The 21,271-nt window shown below is 50.2% G+C and overlaps 2 protein-coding genes across 7 annotated transcripts; one reads left to right on the top strand and one right to left on the bottom strand.

The window, feature by feature from the left end:
- Positions 1-456: 456 nt before the first annotated feature.
- Positions 457-12,077, bottom strand: Aip (AHR interacting HSP90 co-chaperone). The gene is made up of 7 exons (XM_021151218.3): positions 11,989-12,077; positions 7,349-7,558; positions 4,072-4,251; positions 1,975-2,163; positions 1,326-1,502; positions 1,087-1,228; positions 457-817 (listed from the first exon to the last, which is right to left on the bottom strand). The coding sequence occupies exons 2-7, from the start codon at positions 7,445-7,447 to the stop codon at positions 612-614; spliced, it is 993 nt and encodes a 330-aa protein (XP_021006877.1). The 5' UTR covers positions 7,448-7,558; positions 11,989-12,077; the 3' UTR covers positions 457-611.
- An 85-nt stretch (positions 12,078-12,162) lies between these two features.
- Tmem134 (transmembrane protein 134) lies at positions 12,163-17,884 on the top strand. 6 transcript variants are annotated; one of them, XM_021151642.3, is made up of 7 exons: positions 12,163-12,427; positions 13,286-13,350; positions 13,813-13,875; positions 13,996-14,072; positions 17,195-17,239; positions 17,388-17,441; positions 17,521-17,884. In XM_021151642.3, exons 1-7 carry the CDS (start codon positions 12,254-12,256, stop codon positions 17,601-17,603), a joined length of 561 nt encoding a protein of 186 aa, XP_021007301.1. In that variant the 5' UTR covers positions 12,163-12,253; the 3' UTR covers positions 17,604-17,884. The 6 variants fall into 6 exon arrangements, with proteins under 6 accessions (XP_021007301.1, XP_021007299.1, XP_021007302.1 ...); XM_021151640.3 differs by having other exon boundaries at positions 13,786-13,875; XM_085834133.1 differs by having other exon boundaries at positions 12,171-12,427; positions 13,116-13,361.
- The last annotated feature ends 3,387 nt before the right edge of the window (positions 17,885-21,271 follow it).

Below are 21,271 nucleotides of genomic sequence, written 5' to 3'. Positions count from 1 at the left end.
AAGGGGGCCAGGACCTACTCAGGGTCATAGAGGCAGCCAGGCTGGAGCCCTTGTACTTTCACTTTCACGAGCCCTGGCTGCACGTACCTAGGGCATTTCCTAGATAGTCTGCCTGTTCCTTCTCCTGCCCCCAACCTCAGCCGGTGTTGGAGTTTATGAGAGTCACGTGGCTTCTGACCCTGCACCTCCCCTCACCTCTGCCCCTGAGGAAACTTCTGTCTTCAAAGCCAGGAACTGTGGCCCCTAAGGATGATAGAGTGGCCTGTGTGGGCCACGCATGCTTTACCGCTTAATACTAGAGGCTCCCTAGACTGGTATTGGCCAGAAAGAAATTCCCAGAGACCTTAGAACAAGCCAGTGGGAACTAGGGTAAGAACCTGATCTCTTCCCTCCCACTGACTACCAAGCCCCTAGCCAGTGATGACCAGCCTTCAGGATAGATTAGTTCTGCAAAGCCAGAGAGATAAATAAGGCCTTTATATACACAGAAGCGCAAAGTGACAGTGGGGGATTGACAGGTGGTGGCAGCAGTGGGCTTGGCAGGGCAGGGCAGGGCAGGGCAGGGCAGGGCAGGGCAGGGCAGGGCAAGGCAGGGCAGAACTGGGGCCCTGTCAGTGGGAAAAGATGCCCCGGAAGCGAGCTTTGTCCTCTTCATCCTTCTGCCGGATCCGTGTCTCCAGGGCCCGCAGCTCTCTGCTTACCACAGGTGCCAGGGCAGGGTCTAGCTCTAACACCTTGGCAAAGTCAGCCTGGGCCTCCTGGGCATTCCACACGGCAGCATGGGCCTTACCCCGCTTGAAGTAAGCCTTGACATTGTCTGCAGGGACACCAGAAAGCAGAGGCATGCAAGAGGCATAAGAGGAGACGGCCAGCCTGACTTCTGGCATCTAGGCCCACAACTCTCTGAACGGGGTACCAGTGCCACCCTGTCACACGGTTCCACTCATACTTCCTGGATACTGCCCTTCCCTGCTGGCATGGAAGCTCTGGTCAGGCTCTTGTGGGGAGCTCAGAGATGTCAACGCTAAGGGCACAGTGCTGGGTGGGAAGAGGCCAGTCTGGGCTGCCAGCGGGCCTGGTGCTCACCATCATACTTGTTGAGGATGGAGGAGCAGTGATCCAGCACCTCATAATACTCCTGAGCCACCAGCTTGCACTGGCAATAGTTGAGTAGCAGTGGTGTGATCTGCAGGTCCAACTGGATCCAGTCAGGTGAGCCAGGCTGCTCCTGGGGTGTATGGGGGCGAGGAAAGTGGAGATGCTGAGACCTGGCCGCAGCCTTGGCTTCCTCCGTGTGCCCCTCCCACCGCGGCCTCTGAGCATACCTTCATCTGCAGATTCTTGAGGCAGGCGATGGCGTCATAGTACTTGGCAGCAGCCTCTTTCACCTGCCCCTCACGGTACAACCGGTTGCCCTCTTGGTGGATGAGTGGTACCGCCTTGGCTTTCTCCTCATCTGTCATTGCCCATGGGTCCTGCTGATAGGTGCCAGGACTCTCTACCTGCCAAGGCAGGAACCAATTCAAAGCAGAGCCCATGGGTACCTCGGAATCTTCTGCAGCAAACCTGGCCTCTGACATCAGATGCTGGAAACCATGTCACCTGGCCACTGGTCTCTTAGCACGTGTCATCAGCCCCTACATGCCTGGGCATACCAAGTACTAAGTACTCAGGTAACAGTGAAGATGGTGGCAAGTACTCATGCGCTGGCAGAGCCTATGTTCCATGGAAAGTAACCTACGTGGGCAAGAAGAACCACCTAACCCTAAACCTTCAGAGCACGGCCAGTTGTGAGGAAAAGATGGGCTCACAGACGGAGGACAAGAGTCGAGTTGGGTGGGCATAGGTGATCAGTGAGGCCTGAGAAGGGCCCTAGAGGCTTCCACAGTTTTCCTACCCTTGCCCCTTTCCACAGACTAACCCTGGACATCGGGGAGGTAGGGCTAGTGTCCCCTTTGAGACAAGGAGCCTTACCTTCAGCATCTCGATGTGGAAGATGAGAGGCTGTGGGTTCTGCTGCAGGGCGTCCAGGTCCGCATGCCCCAGGGAGCTGTGTTCATGCATCTGAGCAATCCCACAGCAATGCCGCTGTCCCTCCAGGGGGTCCTTGCCCTCAGCGATGTTGCGGAGGCTCTTGGCCACTAGAGGATACAGGACTACGTGCTGCAGGAAGGCAGCAGAGGCGCCATCAATTTGTGCAGGTGCTCAATGTGCACAAGAGAAGTCTCGCCATCACCGTTCATACAGGCTTTTCCACCTCTGGTGGCTTTCTCTCTCTCTCTCTCTCTCTCTCTCTCTCTCTCTCTCTCTTTTAAAAAATGTTTGTTTATGTTTGTTTTGTTTTTTCTTTCTTCTTTGGGGTGATGGTGGGGAGTTCAGAACAGAGTTTCTTCATGTATCCCTGACTATCCTGGAACTCTTTAGATAAGGCTGGCCTCAAACTCAGAGTTCCACCTGCCTCTGCCTCCTGCATCACCATGGCCTGGCTTCCTCGGGTATCTTTCTATCCTTACAGTAAAGCCCTCAGCTTTGCCATGATCTCTGGCCACCAATCCAGCACCTGCCTAACTCACAAACACACTAACAGTTCCCTTCTGTGTCCTGTCCATCAGGAGCCCAGTATGGGTCTCTCTCCGTTCTCCCCTCCCCCTCCCCTTCTCCCCTTAGGGGTGAGTCCCCCAGACCAAGCTCTTCACCACATCGTGTGCTCAGCGCCACTTCTTCCTTCTATTCATGTCAAGGCCCCTCTCAGAGCTGGGCACAGGGCACATCTTCAAATCCCAGGGGAACTGGGTGTGGTGGTATACATCTTGGCAGATGGAGACCTGAGCCCTGAGTTTGAGGCCAGCCTGGTCTACAGAGTGAGTTCCAGAACATCCAAGACTACACAGAGAAACCCTGTCTCGAAAAACAATGCAAACAAACAAAAACAACAACAACAAATTCCCAGGGGGGGCTACCTGGTGCTTTGCTGCAACTATTATTACTCAGGAAGCTGAGGCTGGAGGACCTTTTGAGTCCAGGAATTCAAGAGCTTCTTGGGCAGTACAGAGATCCAAAAAACAAAACAAAAATCAGGAGCTTGGGGAGCTGGCTCAAAGGGTAAAGTGACCTGAGTTTAGATTCACAGCATCCATGTCAAAGCTGAGTGTGACTGACCCACTGCTTGTAACTCCAGCTGGGAGGAGTTATTTAGCCAGTCTAGAGCACCCATGCATGCAGGCATTCAGGCAGGCAGGCAGGCAGGCACACACACACACACACACCCCCGACACTGTTTCTAAAGAGTAGGCCTGGATGGTATGATATCTCCCTGGCAGGTGAAATGCCCTGGGCTCAGTCCTCAGTCCCAGGACAAACAAAACACTGGGAAGATGGAAACAGAAGACTTAACCTTAGAAAAGATGTAAGGATGATGGGTTCCCATTGCCCCTGCTCTCTGCACACAGTAGATTACTAGCAGACATTCATATGCAGATGGTTTTGGACAAAGGGCTTTGGGTTGGCTCCATTTGGAAATGAGAGGTAAGAAAAAGCCAGTTCCCATCATGTGTGTACAACTAGACAGAAGACCAGATCCTGACATGGGGCATGAGGGCAGAAGAACCCAGAGGAGGGGTTCAAGAAAACCCTTAGCAGTCAGGGGTCTTCCCAGCGGTGATAACCATGAATTGACTTTGAAGTATGAGGAAGGGGTAGGCTATAGGAAACGAAAGACAAGGAAGAACAAGGGGTTCGTTGTATAGGAGGAGACATGAGACATCAGACTCCAAAGGGACATGTCAGCAGCCACATATGCGCCACAGAAGTGACCAAGAGCCACAGAAGTATGAGGTAATGGGTCCGATGGGCAATTGCACCTAAAAATGAGTCTCTGGCTGGAGTCTGGTTTATGGACAGGAAAGAGAATAGAGGCCAGGGTGCAAGTCAGGAGCCTAGTGGTAGTTTGGAGACAGCGCTAAGACTAAAGGCATGCACCACCACCTCCCATCTTTATTTGGACAAAGTTAGTGGCTAAGCCAGGGCAGCAGCCCTGAAGATAGGACACAGAGCATGTCCCAGAACTGTTACCTTGATGTCACAGAGGAACTGGGCAATCTCCCCCTCACGCATGGTGCACACGATGGTCTCCCACACAGGCAACTTGAACTTCTTGCCAACGATGAGCTCCATGGGCTTGCCTCGTGTTCGGCTGTCATCTATAACGGAGCCTTCATTGTCACTGTGCAACGTCCGAAAGTGGAACGTGGCCTGTGAAACCACACGGGATATCAGGGGAAGGTACAAAGCCTCACTAAAGCCCCAGCTCACATACAGCCTTGCTTCTAATGAATGCTTCCTGGATGACGCTCTCCTGGGAACACCAGCTAGCCCTGCACCTGGCTTTATCCCACCGTCTCAGTGAGAGCTGTGTAACAGACAAGGAAGTAAGAGGCCCATGGCTACTGGGAGACAGGGCTGAGACAAAGCCTGTTTCCAATCATGTTTTCAACATGGATCTACTGAGCTCCTACTACACACCCACACTGTACAAGACACAATAAAACATAGCAGTAAACCACGCAGAAGCTACAGAGCCACTGAGGAGCACCCATGGTCTTTCTAGAATACAGGAAGGAAAGCCAGACAAAACCATATGCTATGTTAGAGGAAAGTGATTTTTTTTTTTTTAGCATTTTGAGAAGAAAAAACAAATTTAACAGAAGTAGGGCAGGGGCTTCTCCAAGGAGGCAAAATTTTAAGGGGATAATAGCAATAAGGAATAAAGAAAAGAGTGAGTCAGATGAGGACTCAGGTAGTAAAGTTTCTAGGCCAAAGAAACAACAGGTACAAAAGCACACAGTGGGTCAATGTGTGGGGTATTCAAATCAGCAAGGCCAGTGCCACAGTGTGAACATGGAGTGCAGACTCCATGGAGCCCCAGCGGTGGGCAAGGACAAACTCCACAGGGCATACAGAATGTGTTGAGGGCCCGAGAGTTTTCACACTGAAATTAGAGGCACTGGGTGGCTCCTAGCAGAAGTGGTACATAACCCAACTTAGATTCTTGTTGCTGGGATGGGGTCACCTTTAAAGGGATGAGGATGGAGGAGTGGGGCAAAGATGGACGGTTTCTGTATGACCCAGGCAACTCTGCCTGGACTGGAGACAGCACAGATGGAAGAGATTAAGACTGTGTGGTCATAGCTGCACATGGTGGCTCACGTCTTTAATCCCAGCACTCATGAGGCAAAGACAGGTGTACTGGTTGGTTTCGTGTCAACTTGACACAGGCTGGAGTTATCACAGAGAAAGGAGCTTCAGGTGAGGAAATGCCTCCATGAGATCCAGCTGTAAGGCATTTTCTCAATTAGTGATCAAGTGGGGAGGGCACCTTATTGGTGGTGCCATCTCTGGGCTGGTAGCCTTGGGTTCTATATGAAAGCAAGCTGAGCAAGCCAGTAAGTAACATCCCTCCATGGCCTCTGCATCAGCTCCTGCTTCCTGACCTGCTTGAGTTCCAGTCCTGACTTTCTTTGGTGATAAACAGCAGGGTGGAAAGTGTAAGCTGAATAAACCCTTTCCTCCCCCAACTTGCTTCTTGGTCATGATGTTTTGTGCAGGAATAGAAACCCTGACTAAGACAACAGGTGTATCTTTTGAGTTCGAGGCCAGCCTGGTTTACAGAGTGCGTTCTATGACAGCCAGGGCTACACAGAGAAACCCTGTCTCAAAAACCCAACCAAACAAACAAACAAACAAACAAATGAGAATACTCTGGTGCTATTCCAACATCAAGGGTAGAAGGGTAGAGAGAGGTAGACATCCACATTTGTGAGTAATCTGGGCGTGGAGTCATGTCAAAACGTTGATTCTAGATAAGATCATGTTAGGGTGAGGGCAGACAGAAGAGAGCTTGAGACGGAAATCTCAACAGGATATGGTTAGCTGAACCCACACTCTTAACTGCTACATGGCTGTGCTGCCTTTCTGAAGTCAGTTTCCACATCAGTAAAACTGAATCAACAGTATCTGTCTAGCATTGTGGGAGATAAACCTATGAACACATACCACGGGGCTCTCTGGTAGCTGGGCTTTTTCTTTTACTTTTCTGCTTGAAAATCCAAGGCCTCTACATCCTAGACTCTACCACTAAGCCCCATCCTTAACCCTGGTGGTGTTACATTGATTTCTGTATTTGGGGGCTCACATGTGACATAATGCTTGGATGAGGTCAGGGGACAACCTGCAGAAGACATTTCTCTCCTTCTACCATCTGGGTCCTGGGGATCTAACCCAGGCCATCAGATTGGCAGCAAGCACTCTATCCACTGAGCCACCTCACCAGCAGAAGACCCCCCCCCCTGACCCCCAGTGATTGTTTAACCCTGCCTGCTTCTATTTACTACGTGCCCCTGCTCACCGATTACTCTAGTCTTATATTATTTTATCCTATGCTTTTCCATCTAGAATCCCTCTTGCCAGGCTCCTTCCAAAGCCTGTTCTTTATCTCCATCTCTCTAATTTTAAGACAGGGTCTCATTAAGTGTCCTGAGCTGGCCTTGAACTCATGCTGTAGCCCAGCTTCACCACCGGCTGAGACTGTAGGCCTGTGCCACCAGGCCCAGCTTGTAGATCCCTTTTTCAAGCACAGCTGATCACTACCACCACATGCCTGCCCTCTGCTCTCAGCATTTACCCCTCACCACATCAGGCTAGACTCCCTGCCTGCTGGCTTAAAACCACTGGCCAGAGGGCATACATTCATTCACAGAATTCTTGCTTTTGGCTTCACTGGTATCAGCTCACAACTGTGATTAGAGATCTACAGCAACAAAGCAGGGGTACCTAGAGGTACGGAGTGCCTTAGGGAGGGGCACCTGAACTTGGTGCCCAGATATAAAAGCATCTATCAGGACGCTGACATAGGAGTTTGGTCTGGAAAACTAGATCTCTGGGACTCTGTGTTTTTTTAGTTCCAGGACCTCAGTTTCCCTGTGTAAACAATGAGAGTTGTCCTAGATGGTTTCAGAAGGCTCCTTTACTCAAAACTGCATGAGCTTTGAACCTTCAGGTACGGGTATCAGCACCGAGGTCACACCCACACCAAAACCATTTTGAGATGACTGACACCCACCCCTGTCCAATGCAGTCCTAAAACAAAGCCAAGGGGCGGAGTAGACATATCTGAATTAACTCCCACTTAAATCCAGACCAATCAGCGTCGAGCTCGGCATGTGAGAGGTAGCCTGACGGGCAGCTGCTCTCTGGGCATGCGCAACCTCTCACCTACGGCCTCCTCCCGCCTCGCATGCGCACCGCGCTTCAGAAGAGACGCTGGGAAAGTGGGGAGAGGATGGACACAAACCTTAGTGCCATCCTGAAAGTCCGGCAACTCTCCTCGGCCCTCCTGTATCACACGCTTTTGGATCCCGTCCTCTCGAAGTCTTGCGATGAGATCCGCCATCCTCCTTCCCCGCTGCTCCCTTTCGGCAACTTCCGGACTCGCTCGGTAGCTTCCGGACCTGTTTCGGCAACTCCTAGCGTCTCGGCAGCTTCTGAGCAAGCGCCATTTTGACTGAGGGCAGAAGCCAAAAAGGGAGGGAATGAAGAAAAAAGCCGTGATTGGTTCCTAATGCTACGGCTTTAACGCGGCGCTGGGGGCGGAGCCTGAGCCTGCTTAGGGGCGGGCCTTTGTTGTCCCTCCCCTGCCAGTTGTGCTTAGTTGGCTTTATTGGGGTTGCAGCTCTCCTATCTGTGTGCCACTCCATTTAAGTTGTAGATGCCCTATTATCGGCATTTCAGTTAGAAAAATGAAAAACACCGCTTCACCTGTGTATTCCCTTTGGACCTTTTTTGTTTTGCTTTGTTTTGTTTTTTCAAGACAGGGTTTCTCTGTATAGCCCTGGCTGTCCTGGAACTCACTTTGTAGACCAGGCTGGCCTCGAACTCAGAAATCTGCCTGCCTCTGCCTCCCGAGTGCTGGGATCAAAGGCGTGTGCCACCACCGCCCGGCCCCCCTTTGGCCCTTTTATTTTGCTTATTTTAGCATAAGTTATAACATCTAGATTCTGGATTCTAGATTCACTTGTCTTCAGAAAAAAAAGGAAGGAAACCCGGTGTGGTGACATACTTCTCTTTAGTGTCTTCATCCCTTATATCATAACCAGGAAGATTATTTTCTTTCCCCTGAGCCCCAGGTCACATACTCTGACTGCTTCACTTTCCAGCAAGAAGTCTTGAGGGGCTGGAGAGATGGCTCACCAGTTAAGGGCACTGACTGCTCTTCCAGAGATCATGAGTTCAAATCCCAGCAACCACATGGTGGCTCACAACCATCTGTAATGAGATCTGATGCCCACTTCTGGTGTGTCTGAAGATATCTACAGTATACTTATATAATAAATAAATAAATCTTTAAAAAAAAAATCCCTCAGAGAGGGGACTTTCTGAAGGGAAGAGGAAACATGCTTGGGTTTGTTTTCTATCAACGCAGAGAGCTTACAGGCAAGCTATCCCAAACTTTAGTGAAAAGTAATCTGCTGTACTCCTCTTGCAGGAAGTACAACAGAAGAAAGCTGACCGATATGGCTAAGTATACACCAGAGCATGAAAGATGTAGATAGATAAAAATAATAACATATGATCCAGGTTGTTGTGGTGCACGCCTTTAATCCCAGCACTTGGGAGGCAAAGGCAGGTGAATCTCTGAGTTCAAGTTCAGATTGGCCTACAGAGGGAGTTCCAAGACAGCAAGAGAAACCCTGTCTTGAAAAACCAATGATGGGCTGGTGAGATGGCTCAGTGGGTAAGAGCACCCGACTGCTCTTCTGAAGGTCCAGAGTTCAAATCCCAGCAACCACATGGTGGCTCACAACCATCCGCAACGAGATCTGGCGCCCTCTTCTGGAATGTCTGAAGACAGCTACAGTGTACTACATATAATAAATAAAATCTTTAAAAAAAAAAGAAAAAAGAAAAACCAATGATAACAACAATAACAACAATAATAATAATAAAATGTTAAGCTAGGGACTGAGAGTGTAGCTCAGTGTTGGAACATTTCCCTAGCATTTGAGAGGTCCTGGGTTCTTTCTCTAGCACACACACACACACACATTAAGCTAACACTACCTATCAGTATTCTCAGTGAAATATCAGTCACGAAAAAAGACTGTATGGCCTGGAGCGATGCCTCAGCAGTTAAGAGCACTGTACTTCTTCAGAGAATGTAAGTCCCTTTCTCCACACCCACATAGCAATTCATAACCTCTGTGAGTCCAGTTCCAGAAGGCTAGACATGTTCTTGTGGCCTCTGTGGGCACCAGGCATACCTGTAATGCACATACATACATGCAGGCAAACATGCACATTTTAAAATACTGTATGATCACACTTACTGAAGTGTCTGCATAGACAGCTCAGAGAAAGAAAGTAGAATGGTGCAGTGGGAATGGGGAAGTTGTTTTTTAAGGAAGGACTGAGTTTCTATTTTACAACATTACAAAGCTCTACAGACTGACTGGCTACACAATACTATGAATTCATAACTGAACTGTGCAGTTTGAAACTGTGAGGAAGGCAAGGTAATGTTATCTGTATTTTACTTCAAGAACAAATTTTGTTTCATACAGACAAAAAAATGCAAAATGAGAAAGACAGACTAAAGAGCAAGTAGGATTTCTCCCAACAATGTAAGACTGGCATAACTTGAGATCAACTTATTCCTCAGTGAGACAACTCAATGGGGAAAGTCCTTGAGACAGGGTTGAAGGATGGCTCCGTGGTGTAGAGTGTTGCTCTTCCAGACAACTGGGGTTTGGTCCCCAGCACCCACTTGGCCACTCACAACTATCTGTAACTCCAGTCCCAGGGGATCTTCTGACCTCTACAGGTCCCAGGCACTGGCGTGCATCCAGGCAAAACACTCATACACATAAATATAAATGTTAAAGAGAAGGGCAGAGGGAACAGAAAAGGGAGGGCCTGATAAAGGCATTTGCCTCAAACAGACAATCTGAGTTAGACGCCTGAGCCCACATGGTGGACAAAAAGTGCCTACTCCCATTAAGTTCTCTGACCTGAGCCGGGCATGGTGGCGCATGCCTTTAATCCCAGCACTCGGGAGGCAGAGGCAGGGGCAGGTGGATTTCTGAGTTCAAGTCCAGCCTGGTCTACAGAGTGGGTTCCAGGACAGCCAGGGCTACACAGAGAAACCCTGTCTCGAACCCCCACCCCAAAAAGTTCTCTGACCTACAGAAGCGCCATGCATCTGCATGCTCACACAGACTCCTGTGCACACACAAGAAGTAAATAATTAAATACATATGGAAAGGCAGGAGGGAGGAGAAAAAAGGAAAAGGATGTGACAGAGGAAGAAAGGAAGGAAGAGAAAGGGGAAGCAAGAAGGAAGAAAGAAACCATGTATAGTGGTAAGCCTGTAATCCCATTATTAGGCCAAGGCAGGAGACCTATAGCTTGTCTACATAGTGATTTCCAGCCTGGTAAGAGCCACATAGGAAGATGTCAGTGTCAGAAAGACCTCACCAGCCAGCAAAGGAAGACAAGGAGGGAGAAAAGCATCTGCTTGTGTCCATCAGAACCACCGGGGCTGAGAGAAAGCCAGAAGCCTCAGGGTAGGTGTCAGGAAATCGCCAAGGTACACTCCCTACAACCTGGACATCCACCTGCTAGAAGAGGAGGCCTCCCACCATTCAAGGAGACAGCAGTGATGTGTGCATGAGGCCAACCTCAGCCTGACTGCTGCGGGGCTGAGTGTTGGAAGCCCAACTGGTACCACGCCTACAGCTCATAGAAACAGCAAACAAGATGCATGTGGAAACCATTAGCACTGAGTGGAAAAATGGAAAAATGGAAACAACAGAATGCACTTGATACAGGAGCCCATGCTTGTACATTGCAAACACATCCATATAGAAGACAGTGCCGGGCTGGTGAAATGGCTCAGTGGGTAAGAGCACCCGACTGCTCTTCCAAAGGTCCAGAGTTCAAATCCCAGCAACCACATGGTGGCTCACAACCATCCGCAACGAGATCTGGCGCCCTCTTCTGGAATGTCTGAAGACAGCTACAGTGTACTTACATATAATAAATAAATAAAAAAAAAAGAAGACAGTGCCTCGTGAGGGCCAGGTAGGGTTGCAAACACATCCATATAGAAGACAGTGCCTCGTGAGGGCCAGGCAGGATTGAAACTCAGTGAGGCCAGGTCTTGGGAGAAGAAGGGGAGGGGAGGAAGATGGGGATGGAGGGAATGGAGGGGGCGGGGAATGAATGACCACAACTAGAGAGGAGCCTCTTTAACCATAAAATGAGAAGTTGGGTTGACTCAGTTCTTTATGGGAGATCATAAAATGAGAGGGTAGTTGGACGTGGAGGAGGGCAAACACTTTGTAAGCTAGAAAGATATGGGTTCAATTCTCAGACGTAGCACTTTGACAAACTGTCACCGATATTTATTGAGCATCTATTCAGTTCCAAACACTCCTGAGCACTGAAGAGAAAGCGGTACTACAAAAGCTAAGGCAAAAAGATCAGGAATTCAAGGCCAGATTGAGCTAAATAGGGAGATCCTCTTCCAAGAAAACCAAAAAAAGAAAAAAAGATAGAAGGGAATGCAGACTCAGTGCTAGAAAGATTTTTTTTTTAATCACTTTAGCTGCCCCATGTATTCTGAATTGGAGGAAACAATATAAGCGCTCTGAGCCTCAGTGTCCACATCTGAAAAATGATAAGGACACCCCTCCATTGGAAGCTGTGGTGAGTAGGATGGAGGAACAGGTCCAAGAGTTTCGATGGCACAGGAGTGCGGACTGGAATCCAGGCTACCTTATGAGGTTTGAGCTGCTGGGCAGAGAAAGCAACCACACACACACACACACACACACACATACCACACCCCTCCCCCTCCCCCTCCCCCTGCCCCCCCCCCCCCCCTACAAGCAAAAGCTTAGATCAGTCCTGGTCACAGCCGGGGCTGTCGCTCACCAAGGGAGCCTCAGGGTGGCGCCGCGAGTCCCGCTACCCGCGAGACTCTGACGTGATCCCGAAGCAACTCTGCACTCTGCTGCTCAGGCCTGCAGAGGAGGAGCGGACAGGGCGGGGCGGTTGTAGAGGGCAGATCTTCGCTCCCAGGGAGACGGGGCGGGGCCTGTGAGGGCGGGACCTGTTTGGTGGGCGGGACCTGTTTTGTGGGCGTGGCCGTGGCGGGCTCAAATGGCGGCGGCGCTGGGCGCCTAGGCCGGCGGGGGCCATGAGCGCCGCCCGGCCCCAGTTTAGCATCGATGATGCCTTCGAGCTGACCCTGGAGGACGCGGGGCCTGGGCCCGAGTCCAGCGGGGTCGCCCGCTTCGGGCCGCTGCACTTCGAGCGCCGGGCTCGGTTCGAGGTGGCTGATGAAGACAAGCAGTCCCGGCTACGCTACCAGGTGAACGGCCCTGCTCGTCTCACCCTCTTGTCCGGGATAGGGCGGAACCCCAGGCTGGGTCCCGGAGAATTCTAACTCCGGAGCCTCTGCCTAGAGACCCCACCGGAGCGGAAAATTGTCCCCTAGACGTGTCTGCTCATCCAGATTTATGTCCTTGCCCTCTGAGCTCTGAGCTCGGTTCCAGTGCAGCTGTGGAGAGCCGCAAACTCGAACTAGGAACCCAGGCCTTAGCAACAGTGTAGAACCCACCTGTCTTGAAGACTGACACCCCAATATCACTCCGAGGAGTTTGGGGAGTACTTCCAATCCGAACCAGACCTTGTCGATTTTTACAGCATCCCTTGATCCCCAGACCACGTGACCTATGGAGCCTCCGCATCCCCTCTACTTTGAGAATCACCCTAAAAATGGAGGTCCCCACACATGATGTGTTTGCCCATCTCTTAAAATACTAAACCACACCATAAATCATTGTCTCAGGTAGCTTCCCCCAACCCTATCGTTCTTTGGGACGTAAGAACCAGAGGCCTGTGCTATGCTATACCAAATCCAAAGTCTCTATGTTGGGTCCCTGAAAAATCCTAAGAGCCTCATTTGAGTGGTCACCTGCTCCTGGGATCCATGCTGGCAGCCCACTCCTGCTGGATTCTGTGCTGAAGCCCCCAACAGCCTCCTACTTCCTACCCAGGTTTTGGTTTCTGAATCATCAAACCGGTTCCGCTGGGAGGGCAGGGAGAGGCAGGAGAGCAGCTGCCAGACGTGCCAGGCAGAAGCTGTCAGGCTGCCTTTCTCCTCCCCCCAGAGGGCAGTGGAAAGGCCCATACCTGAAGCTTATCTGAACCTTATGTCCTGGAACAGAACCTGGAAAATGATGAGGACGGAACCCAGGCCTCTCCGGAGCCAGATGGGGGAGTCAGCACCAGGTCAGGGCCAGGTGGGGATCCACCCTTCTTATCCCAGGCCCCGTGTCTGTGTCTCAGGCTCCTGTCTGCAATAACCTGCCCAGTCCCCAACCAGATGCATTTACCTGTCTTACAGGGATTCCTAGCCCTGCTTCTCTCATGGGATCTGCTGTCCAGCTGGGTCACCTTACCCTAGTGCCCCTGGCCTCCACCTTATCAATGCCAGGCTTTCTCTCTTCTAGGAATCCTCAGTTTCATCCAGTCCCCACCCTCTTTCATTCCTCTTAACACACACTCTATTCTGTAATTCCTTCTCACCCCCTACCCTTGACCTCCTTCAGGACCCTCTATCCTGCAGGGGTTAACCTCAGTCCCTAGATACACCTTGAGTTTATCTCTCAGCTTCTGTCCCTCTCTTTATCTTCCCCGCCCCCTCACTATCCTTCTGTTCTTCAGGGATTCAGGGCACATGTCTATCCGCAGCTCCCAGTGGTCCTTCAGCACCATCAGCAGCAGCACACAGCGCTCCTACAACGCCTGCTGCAGGTGAGAGCCTCTTCACTTGGGGTTCAGCTTCCAAGTACCTTCTGCTTCTGCCTGCCAGCCAGCCCCAGCTCCCTGCCTGCTTCACCTCCTTGACCTCCATCTTGCTCTCCTGCCACCCAGCTGGACCCAACATCCTTTGATCCAGAAAAACCGCCGGGTAGTGCTGGCCTCCTTCCTGCTTCTGCTGTTGGGGCTAGGTGAGTGTCCTAAGGGCCTAACTTCCTCCCTCCTATGAGCAGGCTCTGAAGCACCTTAGCACCCTAGGCCTCCCTGTTGGTACTGAGCATGCAGGACTGTGAGGGGATTAGCCTCACTCTCCTGATCATCTGGCCAGAGTCACAAAGGGAGGGAAAAATGGAACCTGGTTCAGTACTTTTAAAAGTATTTCCTTTTTGTTTTTAATTTTTCTCTCTTTTTTTTTTGTTTGTTTGTTTTATTTTGTGTTGTTGTTGTTGTTTGAGACAGGAGTTTCTCTGTGTAGTCTTGGCTGTCCTGGAACTCACTATCTAGACCAGGCTGGTCTGGAACTCACAGAGATCTGCCTGCCTCTGCCTCCCTAGTACTAGGATTAAAGGCATCCACCACCACCACAACCACCCAGTCTTTTTTTGAAGTTTCTAAAAATTATTTTTCTCATATTTTTGTTTTATGTGTATGTAGATGTACCATGTGTGAGCAGTCTCCAAGGAGGTCAGAAAAGGGAACTGGATCCCTGGAGCTGGAGGTGCAGAGGGTTGAGAGCCACTGTGTGGGTGCTAGGAACCAACTCTGGGTCCTCTGCAAGAATAATATGTGCTCCTAACCTCTGAGCCATCTCTTCAGTTCCTTACCCCCTTTTTAAGTTCTTTTGAGACAGTCTCATAGCCCAGACAGCGAGGTATGATCTTGAACACTTGACCATTCTACCCCTACTTCCCATGTTCTGGAATTAGAGTTATATGCCATTATGCCCAGCTTACCTTGGGTTTTGTTTTTTGTTTTGTTGTTGTTGTTGTTCTGTTTTGTTTTTAAAGATTTATTTGTTATATGTAAGTACACTGTAGCTGTCTTCAGACACCCCAGAAGACGGCATCAGATCTCATTACAGATGGTTGAGCCACTATGTGGTTGCTGGGATTTGAACTCAGGACCTTTGGTAGAGCAGTCAATGCTCTTAATAGCTGAGTCATCTCTACAGCCCTACTTTCTTATTTATTTAATTATTAATTTATTTATTGCTTTTTCTAGGCAGGGTTTCTCTGTGTAGCCCTGGCTGTTTTAGAGCTTGCTATGTATACGGGGATGGCCTCAAACTCAGAGGTCCTGCCTCTGCCTCCCAAAAGCTAGGATTAAAGACATATGTTGCCTGCATGCCCCCGCCCCAGTTGTTTGGGTGTTTGTTTGTTTTAACTCAGCCTGAGGATGAGTTAGTCCACCAGAGGATGGAGAGGTAACAGTTTCCATTGATTCTGTGCTGACTATTGACAGGTCCATTGTTTTCACCTTAGAGAGGTGAGCAGCATCCAGAATCTCTGTTCATGAAGGCAGGCCAGGTGCTGGGGATACTAGTGTCCCTGAGGCCAGGTATCAGCTGTGGTCTGTGACCCGACCAGGACCTTTCTCCACGTCACATTGTTCAGTGAGGGAAACTGAGGTCCAGCGTAGGCAGATTTAACAGCCACGTATTTCGTCTTCTTTATGGGACTGAGATGCAGTGTCCCAGAGCATCCAGAGTTGGGATCAACATGGGGCCATGAAGACTAACCGTGGCTGCCTCCCTAGGTCCTCTTCCCTTCCTTCTCCAGGAAGGTCAAAACTCCCAGCCATCCAGGTCTCCTGGCCAGAAGTCTAATCTCCATCTCTAGGTGATTGAGTTTAGGAGACAGAGCTGCTCCTTGCTAGCACCACTTCAGGCCAGGCAGTGGTGGCACCTATTGCTAGCTTCTCCTCGGCCCAGCAAAGCAAGTGTTGCTAGCACACTGGCTTGGGAAGTGAGGACACTAAGGGCGCTCAGGCAGGAGGGCGGGCTTCCTCGGGCTGCAACTGGAAGGCAGATGGCCTTCGATTGAGACCCAACCCATGACTGCCAAGCTTTGGGATCACCAGAAAGCCCCAAAAGGCTCTAGGGAATGTTACTCTAAGAGAAGGGTGTTTACTCTAAGAGAACAGAACTGAAGCCCTAAACCAGGGTCAGGCAATGAGTGTGAACCTTGTTTTGGGTGCTTTTTGTAGAACATGAAATATACAAAAGTCCATGGTGGCCCCTGGCTTCACCCTCCCCAATCAGTGAGTCCAGCTATTACCTCTCCATCAAAGGCCATATCCCTGCCTGGGACAATGTGCTGTCCCAGATTTCTCTAGCCCGGGTTCTTCTTGTTCAGTCTCATCAAGTGCTGGACGCTCTTAGAAAGCGTCAGGTTCCTTCCAGACTCTGAGGCTTGGCTGTGCTGTTCCTTCTATACTGAATTCTCTCTGTGTGGTGGTCCACCTACAGCTGCTGTGTCCCATCGGGTCATGGTTTAGTTTATCAAGACATTGCATGTATGCTTAGCTCAGGGCCTGCCAGTGATATCATTGCTGTCATTCCTGCCAGGCTTAGAGGTTACTGTCTCCTGGGCTGACTTGAAGCAGCTGTTTCAAGCTCCCACACAGACCTCTTTCCACACATAGATCGTAGCTTTCAGGATCTTGTTGGTCCGTCCACTAAAAAAGGCCGTGGGACAGGGACCTACTGCCCTTCCATTACATTCTTTCATTTGTGTGTTTGTGGGTGGAGGAGGGAATGTATGCCACAACTCAAATGTTCATTTTTGTCTGTGTGGGTGGAGGAGGGCATGTGTGCCACAGCTCAGTGTGGTCAGAGGGTAACTTGCAGGAGTCCCACTGAGCCATCTTGCTGTCCCCATATGCCTTTTGCCGGGGGGGGGGGTTGGGGGAGGGCAGGGTCTCTATATGTAAACCAGACTGGCCTCAAACTCATGGAAATCTTCCTGTCTCTGCCTCCTGAGTGCTGGGACTCAAGGTGCTTGCCACCATGCCAGACCCCTCTCTGCTTTTTGGGGTAGAATTTTTAGTACCAGCCATGTGGAGGATATTCCATAAGTGTTTCTTGAGTGATGGAAAGGTCATACAAAATAGCAGTAAACCCTCCCATTTAATAGCTGTTTCCCAGGGCCTGCCAAAGTACCCTGCCCTGGAAACAGCTTTGTGCGCATCCTGGGAGGTGTTCTGCCCAGGGAGCATCAGTTTAGGTGGGAGACGCATCAGGCCGAAGCCTGGCTGGAAGACCCTGCCCTTACTCCCCCCTGTCCTTCCCCTCCACAATCCCATATGTGTGCAGTGCTTATCCTGGTCGGCGTGGGACTGGAGGTGGCCCCCTCTCCAGGTGAGTGTCCTTCCTGCCTGGGTCCTCGGCAAACCCTCCCAACTCCCCACACAAGCTAGCCACCTTCCAGGAGAAAGGGAGGCCTTCCCAGGCAGCCATCATCCCCAGGGACCCCTAGTTCTGAGCTGTCAGTTTCTTTCTACCTTAGGTGTCTCCAGTGCCATCTTCTTTGTGCCGGGCATCCTGCTGTTAGTCCCAGGAGGTAAGAGTGACAAGAGGGTGGGGCATGGGTGGGGTGGGGCGGGGCCAGGCACCCTCACTGACAGATATCACCCCCACAGTCTACCATGTGATCTTCATCTACTGTGCTGTCAAGGGCCGCCGGGGCTTCCAATTCTTCTACCTGCCCTATTTTGAGAAGTGAGCTACAACTGGCCAGTGGCTCACCAGTGATCCAAGGCCTCAGGTCACCTCCACGCGTCCACAGGGTATTCCTCCAACCTACACCTGGTTCTGTTCCTTTCACCTGAGGCCCTCTGGGACCCTCACAACCACCAGGCCCCTTTGAATTTGCTCAGGAAGTTTGGAGCATGCCAGCCTGGGGATATTGCCTCTTACCTGATGTGTGCCTTAACTTATTTCTGGGTTCTGGACTCCTGGGTTGGTGTAATTTTGTGCTAATAAAAGGGTAATTACTTCCAACAAGGACAGTAGCACTTTCCTGGGCCAGCACACTAATGACCACAGTTCCCTCCTACAGAGGTTTAGTAAAGGACTCACCTAGAGCTCTAGAGGACCACCAACTTCCCAAGGACAACCTGGATGATCTCAGGTGTGCCCAAGGTCACCATTATGCCCAGGGCAGAGCTGGATGAAGTAGTCCCAGCCTGTCTGCCTTCATCCCTGAGGAGATTCAACACTACCCCCTAGCCAAGGGCACCAAGAGGTGATGCAGGCACCAGGCCTAGAGGCTGGTACCCTGGTTCCTGCCTGGCTCTGTAGCACTAGGCACTCATGACTGTCACTAAATGTGGGTCATGTGCCCCTCTACCCACCCACTGCCCTATTTCCTAGACCCAGAGGTTGGAAGAAGCAGGGAGCGGAGGGGTGGGATCACCCCTGCTTCTCCGCCGAGCAGCACAGTAACAAGGCGATGCTTAGAGCCACCAACTGTTTGAAACAGTTCAAGTTCTTAGAAAATGGGGGCCGCTAATAATGTCTGAAACTTAAATAAACAAAACGGAGAATCTTTAAGGAAATCTGAGCTCACAGCTGTTCATGTGCAACAAGCTGTGCTGAGAGCTTCCCTTAAATCAAGCCTGAGAATCCTCACTGCCTCAGCTCCATTTCCTAGATGAGACGCTCAAGGCCCCAGTTGTAGGTAGGGACCAACTCACCAAGGTCAACAGCACAACCCAAGCCCTTCTAAAACCCAGGGAGAGAAGAGAAGGAAACCAGGCTGATGCTCTCTGTAGGCCGCCCAGAAACCTGGCTGAAGCCCTCTGCAGGCCACTATAGACCAGCTGAGTGAGTGTTCTGTCTTTCAGACCACAGCATGAGTGTCCATAGAGAAGCAACAGGATGCTGGACACCCTAGAGTCCTGTGCCTTTATTGAATAAGTGGACACCTAGTCTTTGACCCACCCAGACCTTCCAACCTCAGACCTGCAATCAAATCACCTTAAGTAACTTGAGACTCTGCAGGTAACTGAGGCTAGGACTATATAACTATACCATAGATGTCTGGTAAGATGACTCCAAGAATTGAGGCTGGAGCCTGACAGCCTAAATTCAATCCCTGGAACCCTCATGAAGGGAAAAGAAGACTCCCACATGTTCTTCCTGACCCCCCACACACTCCATAGGACACTTGAACACAAATGTGATTTTTTAAAAAGCCAGGCTGCGGTGGTGCACGCCTTTAATCCCAACACTTGGCAGGCAGAAGCAGGCGATCTCTGAGTTCAAGGCCAGCCTGAACTATCAAGGGAGTTCTAGGTCAGTCACAGGGCCACAAGGGAAAACCGTGTCTTGAAAAGGGAGACGTAGCCAGTGGGAAACTGCAGGAGCTGAAGGTGGGCAGGGTAAATGAAGTGCTTGCTGTGCAGCTGTGAGGCTCTGAGTGGGAATCTCCCGAGCATACAGAAAGCTAGACACAGGACTGGATGTTTGCCATCCCAACTACTGCACAGATGGGAGATGGAGACAGGAGAAGCCCCAGAAATTTACAGGCCCAGCATCAGAAGTGCTAAGGTAGCAAGACCTACTACTGCCTGTCTCAAAGCCAAAGCAAAGTGCAGCAGAGGCTGGCCTCTGCCCTTACGTGTGTGCTGTGGTGTCCTCGTGCCCAAGGAGGTGGTGAGTCTCCATGTGCTTACTGGGAGTTAAACCAAAGCCCTTTGCAAGAACCACTGAGCCACCTCTCCAAAAAGTGAAAAAGACAACATCCAAGCCCATAGTTTATATTAGCAGTGCATTCACACAGTTATAGTCGGATAAACATACTGAGAACAGACGTAGGATGAAAAAGAGAAATTACAAAACCGTCAACTAAAAAGAAACCTGGCAAGATGGCTCACTGGATGAAAGCACATACCTCACAGCTTGGATTTGAACCCCAAATCCTACTGTGGAAGGGGGAAGCTGAGTCCCCCAAATCATCCTGTCCTCCACATGTGTGTCATGGCAGGCAGCCACACTCACAAATAATAATTTGTTTTTACTTTTTTTAAGTTTTTTATTTTTTTAAGGGTAGGAGTCATGCCAGAAAATCCCATTACAGATGGCTGTGAGCCTCCATGTGGGTGCTGGGATTTGAACTCAGGACCTCTGGAAGAGCAGTCAGTACTCTTAACCACTGAGCCATCTCTCCAGCCCCGCTTTAGTTTAAGACAGAGTTTCACACCCGGAGGTATGTCCAGACACCTTTAATCCTAGCACTCAGGAGGAAAAGGCAAGCGAATCTCTGGATTCAAGGCCAGCCTGGTCTCCATAATGAGTTCCAGGGTGGCCTTGGCTACACAGAGGCAGCCTGTCTCAAAAACCAAAAATTCAAAAGCATAAGCAAAGAGCTTCACTGTGTAGCTGGCTAGCCTGGAACTTGCTATGTAGACCAGGTTGGCCTCAAACTCAGATCTACCTGCCTCTGGCTCCACGGGACTGGCAATAAACTGTGTGCCACCATGGCTTAAAAAGAAGTTTTAAGTGAGCAGATTTGAGTCTAATTCCATTCTTTGACCCAGTATACATCACTTAAAATTGTAACCAATGAGCTTTTTTTCTGTTGTTAAAATTACATTATTTATTTGAGAGTAGAGGATCATACATGCAGCATCCTATGTGGCATGTCAGAGGACACCTGTGGGAACCAGGTCTCTCCTTCTGCATGTGGATCCCCGGGACTGACCACAGGTCTTCACACTTGGCACCTTGCCTGCTGGGCCATCTTGCTGGCCTTTCTTTCCTTTTTGGTTTTTGGTTTTTGGGTTTTTTTTTTTTTTGTTTTGGTTTTTTTTTGTTTTGTTTGTTTGTTTGTTTGTTTGTGTTTTGGTGGTGCTGGCATTTGAGCCCGGGACCTTGCCAGTGCCAGTGTACCACTAAGTCACACTTCAACCCAGAGCTTGACACCGGTCACACTTCTCAAACACTGCTGGAAACCAAAACTCTAAATAGACACTATAAGCAGTATTTCTTTATCTTGAGACACACTGATAGGAGGCATAAAGATTTCCTTAGTGACTGTGTTAGGTGGTGCATGCCTTTAATGCCAGCATCTGCGGGGTGGAACAGGGGAAGGAGTCTCCAAGTTCCAGGACAGCCTGGTCTACATAGGTTGTTCAAAACTGGCCAGAGCTACATAGTTTTCTCAGGAAAAAAACAAAACAAGAAAACAAAAAAGCTGCTTTCCCAGCCTTCTCCTAGTTTAAATCAGAATTCTTCATTTGGATTATCGAATGCTATACTCTGCATCTGTAATCTTCCAGGCTAACCTTAAATGAAGTCCACAGGGGCGAGTACAGAAGGCCTGAGCCTTGGCTCCCCTTTGGGTCTCCTCTATCTCTGCGGACTGACCAGTCACCTTGAGAACGGCCA

The sequence above is a fragment of the Mus caroli genome, unplaced genomic scaffold, assembly GCF_978045245.1.
Source record: "Mus caroli unplaced genomic scaffold, Mus_caroli_1 scaffold_20, whole genome shotgun sequence".
NCBI classification, from domain to species: domain Eukaryota; kingdom Metazoa; phylum Chordata; class Mammalia; order Rodentia; family Muridae; genus Mus; species Mus caroli.
The sequence above is the reverse complement of the archived record's forward strand: the minus strand, read 5'-3'. Positions and strand labels throughout refer to the sequence as shown.

Bases quoted from the DNA above. Each gene is read 5' to 3' on its own strand.
- Aip (XM_021151218.3), bottom strand. From the start codon at position 7,447: ATGGCGGATCTCATCGCAAGACTTCGAGAGGACGGGATCCAAAAGCGT. The intron at 2,164-4,071 runs GTAACAGTTCTG...GCCTTCCTGCAG, and splicing joins AGTTCCTCTGTGACATCAAG to CACGTAGTCCTGTATCCTCT. The intron at 818-1,086 runs GTGAGCACCAGG...GTGTCCCTGCAG, and splicing joins CATCCTCAACAAGTATGATG to ACAATGTCAAGGCTTACTTC.
- Tmem134 (XM_085834132.1), top strand. From the start codon at position 12,254: ATGAGCGCCGCCCGGCCCCAGTTTAGCATCGATGATGCCTTCGAGCTG. The intron at 12,428-13,115 runs GTGAACGGCCCT...CTTCCTACCCAG, and splicing joins AGTCCCGGCTACGCTACCAG to GTTTTGGTTTCTGAATCATC. The intron at 17,240-17,387 runs GTGAGTGTCCTT...TTTCTACCTTAG, and splicing joins GGAGGTGGCCCCCTCTCCAG to GTGTCTCCAGTGCCATCTTC.